Source organism: Rhipicephalus sanguineus, unplaced genomic scaffold (genome assembly GCF_013339695.2).
Source record: "Rhipicephalus sanguineus isolate Rsan-2018 unplaced genomic scaffold, BIME_Rsan_1.4 Seq568, whole genome shotgun sequence".
Classification (NCBI taxonomy): domain Eukaryota; kingdom Metazoa; phylum Arthropoda; class Arachnida; order Ixodida; family Ixodidae; genus Rhipicephalus; species Rhipicephalus sanguineus.
Window position 1 is genome coordinate 289,378 of NW_023615527.1, and position 10,412 is coordinate 299,789.

At 46.0% G+C, this 10,412-nt stretch overlaps 1 protein-coding gene across 1 annotated transcript; it reads right to left on the minus strand.

The window, feature by feature from the left end:
* Positions 1–5,374: 5,374 nt before the first annotated feature.
* LOC125756734 (uncharacterized) lies at positions 5,375–6,239 on the minus strand. Its single transcript, XM_049411647.1, has one exon. It carries the CDS (start codon positions 6,209–6,211, stop codon positions 5,765–5,767), a length of 447 nt encoding a protein of 148 aa, XP_049267604.1. The 5' UTR covers positions 6,212–6,239; the 3' UTR covers positions 5,375–5,764.
* Positions 6,240–10,412: the final 4,173 nt, after the last annotated feature.

Below are 10,412 nucleotides of genomic sequence, written 5' to 3' on the forward strand. Positions count from 1 at the left end.
TATATTTCCCTCTTTTTTCTTTGATTTTTTTTCTCTTTTTGTCTTTTTCTTTCTTCTTTCTCTTGCTGTTTTTATTCCCTTTCTTTCTCTCTATTTCTGTCTTTCTTATATGCTGTGCTGTACTCTCTCCCCTCCTCCTCTTTCCCCCTCACCCTCACTTCTCTTTCCCACCACCTTACTATACCTGAACTATTTTATACTGTGTCACAATGAAAGTACACATATAGTTGCTTCTTGCGTTCGCTTTTTCGTCTGCTGCATAGTCTTATGGGTTGCTTAGCCTTATTTTACATGCCCCGCCACGGTGGTCTAGTGGTTATGGTGCTCGACTGCTGACCCGAAGGTCGCGGGATCGAATCCCGGCCGCGGCGGCTGCATTTTCGATGGAGGCGAAAATGTTTGAGGCCCGTGTACTTAGATTTAGGTGCACGTTAAAGAACCCCAGGTGGTCGAAATTTCCGGAGCCCTCCACTACGGCGTCTCTCATAATCATATCGTGGTTTTGGGACGTTAAACCCCAGATATTATTATTTATACATTTGCCTGATGTTTCAATTGTTGTATGTGCATGTTTTCTTACTGTTACGGTACTGTTATGTGTCGGATTGCGAAGGACATTTTTTTAGCTTATTGATTGTAAACATGTATTGTGTAATGTACGTTGGCGACAGTTGTAATTTTTGTTGTAGTATTGTTTTTGTATATTCATGTACCCACTCCTGCTTGGGCCCGAGAAGGGCCTGCAGTATTTGTAAATAAAAAGAAATACAAGGCTGTGCTATCCTCTTCTAGCGTGCCTGGATAGCCGAGTAGTTACGATGCTCACCTTCGGATCCTGGGTATCTTTCTTTGTATCTATTTCCTTTTCTCTATTTGTACTCGTTCTTTCACCCATCAAAAATATTCCATCCCACGCAGGACACATTGGCGCACGTCTCCTGAGAGCGAAGCAGAAGATGAAGAAGAGACGGACATAGCCCGTGCCGGTTCATGATGATGATCTTTTCTGTTGACGGATTACAACCAACGGGTGGCATAAAAAACTCCGCTGTTAAAAAAAAAAAAACGCGTGCTCTGAGAATGGGCGGGAAATCCCGAGCGAGCCACTTTTAGCCGCAGATGCACTTGTCGACCTTCGCGAGGGAGAAAGCAGAGCCTGCAGAAGTTACACACAAAGAAAGGAATTTTGTTACCGGGCTTTTTTTTTTATTGATGACGGTGATGGCAGAGGCGATGTTACAACAGGCGGGGAAGACTTGAGCGGCAATTTCTCCGCCTGAGCTATATACTCTAAACGTGGTACGTCTCACCATCGCAGAAAACATAACAAAATTCCAGACCCGTCCTTGCGAATGACCCTCGCAACTTCTGGAAATAAGAGTTGTTCAATGCATCCGCGAAGAAAACTTTTTTTTTTATTTCGTTCATGAGCTTTGCCGCCACCCTTCACGATCGCCAAGTGAGTTGCAGATAGAATGGGCCACGGCGCGGTGCGTGTCCTTCATCGGCAATCATCCTGTGGCAAACATAGCCGCAAACGATCGGTGTGTAAGCTTCGTGCGCTCGCAAACAGCGCATATAAGGCGCTACCGACGCTAGTTCTACCGTGCTTTCAGACAACTGCAACCGCATAGAAGGACCGTGCGTACATGTGCCTAGTCAGAGTGTTGAAGTCTCCGGCAACCCGTGCGTCGACATGTCTCCGTGCGCCACCATCGTCACCTGCGTTCTCCTGTACGCAGCTTCCTTGGAGGCCCGGAGGCTCACCGTCTTCGAGAGGGCGCTGTTCGCCAACGACAATGTTCGCCGCAGCCGAGGGGTGCGAACATCGGCGCGCGCTCGACTTGTACCTTCACGACGACCGTCGACGTGGACGCGACGAGAGTGCCGGCCGAGTTGCCCGTCGTGAAGTGCAACTGCCCGGGCAACCTGTGCCATTCCGAAGGCGATTACCGTTGTCAGGAGGTGAGGAGCACTTTTCGGGTGCTGTACCGCGGCGGACTCGACGGCTTGGAGCTAACCAACGGGACGGTGGAGCTGAGTACTTCGTGCGTGTGTGCCGTGAGCCTGACGGCCGTCGCCGGTGCGGGAGGAGATCGAACATCGAACACCAACAAGGGTCCGTAATCGAGAAGTCAAGCTTTCACGGCGAACCTTGGAATTGGCTCGTTGGTTCATAGCGAAGGAATTGTGCAGCGCAAACGAGAGAAGGACGAGAGGAGACGGGACGAAAACTGGACGAGCGCCGACTTTCAAGTGAACGTTTAATCACAACAAATGACATATATAGTGTGCACGCGTCATCGCCAAATCAGACGAAGCCTGTCAAGAAATCAACTTCCGTTTTCAAGACTGATAATGATGTCGTACTGACACCACTGTTTTCTTCAAGATTAATCAGTATGCCTCCCTGATTTCGCCTTCAAGCTTATCATGCGCCTGTTTCAAAAACGTGGTAATGTATCAATTTCGTGATGTCATTTTAGTAATTAAACGTCTTTGCCTTGTTCGCGTTTCATAATTGTTTGTTTGTTTGCCCTGAGGAGTTTCATAATTATTTTTCACAGCCAAGCTGTCTTCGTCGTCGTCGTCGTAGTAGTTGTTGTTGTAGTAGTAGTAGTATAGTAGTAGTAGTAACAGCAGTTGTAGTAGTAATAGTAGTAGTAGTAGGTAGTAGTAGTAGTAATAGTAGTAGTAGGTAGTAGTAGTAGCAGTAGTAGTAGTAGTGGTGGTAGTAGTAATTGCGGTAGTTGTAGTAGTAATAGTAGTAGTAGGCGTCACGCCGGTTATCATGACCAGAGGGGGAAGTGAATGACGAAATCAAACTAAATTATGAATATGATGCTCGAAATCATGATGATCATGCTAGATAATGATTGTGCTTGAAATGATAGCGACGGTCGAAATGGTTTAGGACAGATTTACGACACCACGTGATCTCGCTAGCCAATCGCATACACTCACGCACTTACAGCTTCGCTATCCGACGGCATGGAACTGGCTGAATTTTGTTGTTGTTGTTGTTGTTGTTGTTGTTGTTGTTGTTGTGTTGTTGTTGTGTTGTTGTTGTTGTTGTTTTTCTGACCAATATGCGGCTAGGAACTTGTGTCGTAGCTCAAGCGTTCATTCAAGTTTGGGATATGAGGCATCTCCGCGTTCGCTAGATTCAGAATTGCATGCAATATGTTCAATGTGGTATAACAGTCTGTGCGATAACTGTATACAGGGTGCCCCAGCTAACTCTATCCAGAGTTTAAAAATATGCCGACGCACTTTATGATGCCGCGACCAAACGCATGTTGCTGAGTTTTGTACGCAGTAAGTCCAATAGTTTTTGTTTCCGGTAGTCTGCTTAATTAGGCAAAGTTCATCAACTTCTAAAACAACAAAACAAGGAAAGAAATTACACTTAAAAGTTTTAGATCGCTTTTCAAAACGACCGACTAGACAGTTTCTTTCTTTCTATTAGTTAACTATTGGTGTTTTTCTGCTGCTTACAGATGCCCGCGAAATGCAAAAAAAAATACCGTGTGGCGTTTGCGTACCCACTTGCAGTACCAAGGCGTCTGGTAGCAACATTTCCATAGAAGCCCATGTGTCAACTAGTTGGCGGCTCGATGCTACATATCGCAAACAAAAATAAAAAATAAAATATGACGTCACAACCGGAAGCCACGTCGCAACATTCGCACTACATGGTGCCAAATTGAATTTTTTTAATTGCTGACCTTTTACATGCTTTTGATAACTACGCGATTTTATTGCGTCTTTATGGCTAGCCAGCGCATGCGAGTGAAAATCAAGATCAACCATAAAGATTGTAGAAGCAAGCTTGTTGTATTAGCCAGATAGTGCACTTTCAATATACGCCATATACATTGCAGATGAAGAAATTATAAGACAATACCTCACGGGCACAATAGTTCAAAAACTCACGTTGCCCAGTCGAGGAACATCCCTGGAATGAGACAGCAGCCTTGAGAGTAGCACTTTGGCAACCATACAGTGCGGCGTTTCTTCGCTTAGCGTGCGGCCTTCACCGTCCCGAAAGGCGAGGGCACGCCGGCCGTGCGCCAGCGAAAGCAGTGTCCAGTCACATGGGAGTTATCTACACGTTCTGTGAGCTAGTTCAGCTTCTCTGAAGCGTCACGTCAGCAAACAACGCATAAGCAAATAAATAACCAATGGAAGATGCGCACGAAACCACCGTGCAAAAGTGAGCAATGCCTCGTTGACCAGGCAGTGCGCCGAACTGAACTCAAGCCCACATAGCAGACTGCCTGCAGACGCCCCTCATTTATTGCGCTCGCCAAAAAAAGGAAGAAAAAAAGAAGAAAAGGCAATAAACTATTAAGCGAAGCGTCAGATAAACCGTAAAGTAAATTTCTAGTTTACTCAGATATATATTAAATTAAGAGTATTCGAAAAAAAAAAGTCCATTGAGTTCTTGGTTTTCGGTATTTGCCCCTCCTGACCTAGTCGCGCTTCAGTCTTAAGGCGCGCGTTCATATCTGTGGCTATAGGTTTTCGACAACATTCCGTTCCAAGTTTCGCGACCAATATAATTTGACCTTGGCAGTACTTCCTAAAGTTCCGGCTACAAACCCATATGACTCGGCAATGTGTGCTGCATGGGGCTTAAAAGGCGGGAGGACAAGTGGCTGTGCGATGACGAACCTGTTTGCGACAGCACAAGCGATAACCAGTGCGCCTGCTTATCGCTTTCATGAACCGCGGTGAGAGAAGCATATCGTTTGCACGTGGAACGTTACGGAGCACCGCATTTACGGCGTGCAAGCGGGCATGTCACGTGGTATTTTTATTTATTTTTTTCTCGGACACCAGCAGCAAGCAGAAACACACGAATAGTCAACATATAGAAAGTTGGAAAATGTCCGATCGGACGTTTTGAAAACCGATCTACAACTTTCGAATGGAATTTTTTTTGTCCAGCTTCGTTGCTTTAGAAGCTCGTTAATTAATCTTGCCTAATTGGGCAATTAAGCAGAACCCTAAAAATAATGTGACTTACTACAGGCAACAGTCAGCAACATGCATATGGCCGCGTCGTCATAAAGTTCCCCGGCATATATTTAAACTCTTGCTATAGTTTGCTGGAACACCCAGTATATTTCGAGTTTAGAGACCGCAATGCATTTTGTATCCATATTTCGATGCTTTATCAGGAGACCTGTTGTGAATGTTATATAAATGCGCATATATTGTGTATGCGCATAATGGATATATGTATTTTAAATGGCTGTTCATCTTGGCTTGGATGTACTACAGCTTATGCGTAACGCACAATAGCCACATACTCAAAAAAAATGTTCATCGCTGGCTGAAGTGTACTTAGGGGCGGGAACATTTGTAAGGCGCATAAGCTTTTAGACCTCCTCTCCCTCTGACTTGTCAAGAAAATAAATTGATTTGAAGAAAGCATATACCCTCCCCCATTCTGTCGGGGAGGGTATATTCAATGAAACAACCCTCTCCGACTACGTCATTAAGACACCAGTCTGTCTGGCCTATCTACAGTTTTCCGCAGCTCAGCGGAATTCTATAAACCACAGTCAAAAAGCTAGTACACCAAATGCCAAACAACGCGAGCCACACAGCGCACGTCGATGACGGTGCCCGTAACAACGTTCACACGTGTAGCCAGTAACAAACACCTGGCTGTACATGCGGATACTGTCCATCACTATGGAAAAATAGCGAGAGAGAGGGGGACGTGCCTAATGCCGTTGTTACCTCCCCGACATCAACGAACTCCGTTGTACATCACGTCCAACGTTCTGTCGGTGTCGTCATACGCCTCTACAGCTTGGCTCATGGCACAAATACAGGCCGTGGTCACGTCTAAGGTCTTGTTTTGCACCGACCACCACGAACCGTCTCTCCAGCGCGGGTAGGACACCCTGATCTTTTCCTTCACTTCCTGGCACCGGAAGTCACCCGTGGGGCTGCACAGGTTTCCGGGACACTTGCACTTGACGCTGGGTATTTCCGGCGGCATCCTGTGGGAGTCGATGTCCAGCACCCGGGTGAATGTGCAGGTCGCCCGGTTTCCGATGCCGTACGAATTGGGCTTAGGCGCGCACTTTCCGCTCGAGGCTTTGGAGAACGGGCCGACGGTGTCCCTGTTGGCAGCGAAGCCCGCCGACAACACGCAGGAGACCAGAAGAATGATGTCGCACTGTCCGAGCATACTGATAGCGGTCGGGACGCCGAGTGAATCTGCGGATGCGTACGAATGAACAACGTGTGATTATGACAATAATAAACAATAATTCTTGCAATTTTTACGTTCCAAAACCACGATATGATCATGAAATACGCTGTAGGGAAGGCTCCGGAAATTTGCACCACCTGAGAGGTAGTTGGGCGGGGTTCTTAGAGCAGGGTTCCCATACCTAGAGCAGCGTTCCATAACACGCGGTCCGCCGACTTCTCGCTAGTGCCCCGAGGCCCGCACGTGAATCTCTTCTTCCGATATTTTTCTTCATGTTTTAATAAGTATGTTCATTAGCTGCACAGGCATCACTGGTCTTAACCATTTTTTTTTCATGAGGCATTCTCTGCGGTTACCATGTGTTCATGCATAACCATTAAACAAACTGAGAATCGGCAACGAAATTTCAGACATTTCTGGAGATCGAGATCAGTATCGATGAGTGTTCGAATCCTGGCGCCAAACCCCGTTCAGAAATGACCCATATATGATATGAGAAAAGCGTTTCAAATGGCAGCGGTAGTTGACATCTTGTACAGATTACCCTCCCCCCCCCCTTCCCCTCCCCCCGCTCTTACCGTTTTCACTCTCTTGGCTTTTGCAGGAGTAAATTTTCGTGAATGCGGCCCGCTAGCTAAGGTGAGTCTGAGGCCCCTGACTTAGAGCCTATAAAACAGACAACCTTGGTCTTTAACAAAGCCAGAGTGGTTGCTGCGGGAATGAAATCGCGCTAAAAGGGGCTTCACTCCATGAATTGATTCTTCAGCATTTCGCTACGCTTCTGAATCATGACTCCACTGTACACGTGCAGAGTCGCTGAGTTACCATACCCTTTCCTCACGTTAGTTGGTTACACCTTGACCCATAGTTCTGTCCAAAAATGCACGAAACTTCCCGTTACTTCGAGTGCGCAGATGATAGCTATGCCTTACCTTTAGTGCACGAATACCACGCAGAAGGCGCACGACAGCGTAAGCCAGAGACGGTATAAGAAATGCTCGCGCCCACAGGACCTCAGATGGCAACCAACTTCCACGGAATCCTTGTCGGCTCATGCGTTCGTCGCGTTGGGAAGCACTTGCGTTGTGAGGCGCAAGGCACGACAAAAACCGGATTGCGCCCCGGCAAACAGTTTTAGTTGAAGGGCACTCTGTTCTCCTCGACAAATACAGCATGTGCGATGTTGACAGCATCAATGAAGAGAGCTAAAAAAAGCGCACCCTAAGAGAAGTGGCGGGAAATCCCGAGCCACTTTTAGCCGCGCAGACTGTTCTCGACCTTCCCGATGAAGGCCATACACGAAGCAAATTTGCATGTGTATCTTTGATACCGTGAATTACTATGCCTAAGGGTAGGCTTTCGAAAAAATAATCCAGTACGTGCAGATGTTACATCCAAAGAAATGCACATAGTCCTTTTTTTTTCTTATTGCCAGGAGCAACGAGTGACACTTCTTTTTGTCTTTCAAGCACTATCGCTGGAACATTTATTTTCGGTTTTCTACATATTCAGAAAAGTCTTGTAAAAAATAAAACTGGCACAAAATCGATGGTCCTGCTTCGAGTTAAGAGTTATATTGTATACATATGATATCGGAGCATAAGTTTACTTAAAATAAGGATCAGCTAACTGTCGGAATAAATAATGACAGCTAACTGAACAAGTTCATTAAAAGAGCAGGCCGTTTTCTTGTGAGCAGCTAGGACCGTGGCGGCGCCTGGCGGCGCAAATCTCAGCCTCGCGCTTCTATCTAGGTGGTCTCTGAGATCATTTTAGGCAGTGCGACCAAGCACAATGTTAATCTAAAGAACACACCAGGGTACAAGAACACCGATGTGCGAGCGCTAATACCAGACAACCAAGACACGGATTGAGGGCCTGCTCGAATTATTTGGTTGGACTTTATTGCAGCCGATCACGATTGCCACGTGAGTTATAGAGGGAATGTGCGCCGGTGCGGGGATGTCATTCATGGGTATCGCCGTGCTGAAAATGTCTCAGTGGCACTGACGCCACTGAGACAGCCACGTTGGAGCACCAACATGGAGCGACGCGAACTTTGTGACGTCACGTTATTGTTATCAGTAGATCGCATACTGGTTCCTTCGTCATTCATTCCCCGAGGCCCAATAACCTTCTTGCGACGCCATTGTCACAATGAAGCATGTTAATCGCCACGTGATTATATTGCCTTGAAGTCATCTAAGCCTTCATGTTGGAGCTATGTCATGCGTCCATGACGTCATGTGCAAGCTCAAAAGCTCAGTGTGCAGGCTTTGTGCATGCGCGTGGTTTCAAGTTATTAAGGCGGAAGCATTATACGTGTCATGTTTATTCTAGTGCACTGTAGTCTCATGATTCAAGAACTTTTCGAGATTTGGCGAGACTTGACGATGCATTGGGATATATCGTCAGCGGCGAGGGCGTCGACACGTGTGATGCAAAAAATACATGTATAAATGTCGGCCAGAAGTCTCGTCATACTCAAGCGAATGTGTGCGCCTTCGGCGCACCAAAAGCCACCTGACATCAATGTAACACGACGCCATCGTGACTTCACAGGTTGGCAGAATGCCGTCAAATCATGATGTTACATGTCGACATCATCGCGCGACATCGTCTATAGGACAGAGGCGGGCCGATCACGGAGGCTGCGCAGAACCAATTGAAGTGCAGAAAGCTTGTAATGCCTCAGGTCTGGGAGGCAGTGCAGCAAGCTTGAGGCGCAGTTGCCGGTTGTCATCAGGATCTAAATTAAAAGGCCTTCCACATATACATGACATTTTGTCGGAAGATTCTGGAGTTTACCTAGAGCCGAAAAAACGAGGCGAGCAGTTCATCTTTCTTCACAGTGGTTAAAGCTCAGCTAGCTGCCTCGCGTCTTAATCGGCGGGTGATTCTCCAGCGGCACGGAGGACTTGACTCTAACCTTCTCAGGAAACAGGGCCATGGCCGTGTAATTTCTCTGTGTAGGTCTTGGTGTAGTTCTAAATGCTGCGCTAATGCAGCTCCACCACCGTGAAACCTGAGGAAGTGCGTAGCACGGTGAAACCCAGCGACTCCCTGGGCAATCGCGCGCTTGCCGAGGTGGTGGCGCCCTTTCCTATGCGGCCAGGGTATCAGCCGCATGTTTCAGAAGCGTTTTTTTTTGCGATTTTAGGTAAATTATTGTGATTAATTCTAGGTTATTTCTGTAGTTTATATTATTTTAGACCTTGTTAGTTTATTTTGCATTGGTTTTGAGCACTGTGATCCTTGTTTTAGACCTGCATTGTCCACTGCCTGACCATGCGACATGATGACAGCCTGACCATATATATATATATATATATATATATATATAGTGAAACTTCACTTCAACGAATGTCAAGAGACCCCAGGAACAACCATGTCCAGGAATTCGGGACATCGACAACTAGCGCCATCTGTTGTGTTGGCTGCTAGGTGGCAGCGTCACTCAATGGGAACCGACCTTTAAACATTTATTGTAGTGTAACGCTTCAATATACGCTTAAATCACGTCGTCCATATAATATGGGAGTCATTATGCCACAGTGCGGGAAGTTTTGCTTTATTCCCATTAACTTCCTGGGTTCGAGAGCCACTTTTATGTGCTATGTGAAACTCCATAGGAGATAATTTAAAATTTATATAAGAACAATGCGCCCTCACCTGCTTAAATCACTGAAGGGACCCAATCTCGATGATTCAATATTCGTACCTGTGAAGTTCGGCGGATGTCGGCGAAGTTTCTGAGGTTCGACGGGAACTTTTGTCTAAGGTGCATTGCAGCGAAACCACCTTATAGGGGTGCATACGCTTCATAGTGTTTACGGTTGCCCTAAAACAGTGAAAATGTCAGTGTTTTTATATAAGCTTTTTTGCTTGAAGCTGCTAAAGATATGGAGGGTATGAATACTGTGGAGGTCTTAAGTTGTTAATCAGCAATGAGAAGTCTTAGGTTAATTAGAGCAGATGGTCAAAATGAGAATAGCTCCTCGTAATTCAAGGTAAGTAAGAATTGACAAGATATATTGATACGGATACGAATTTTGCTCCACTGGGTGTAAGTAATCAAGGGTACTAATGAATTTAACAATTTACTTAAAACCTAATGGTGAAAGCGGTTAGTATAGAAGGACATGTGTATTATATATATATTTAGATATAGTATTGC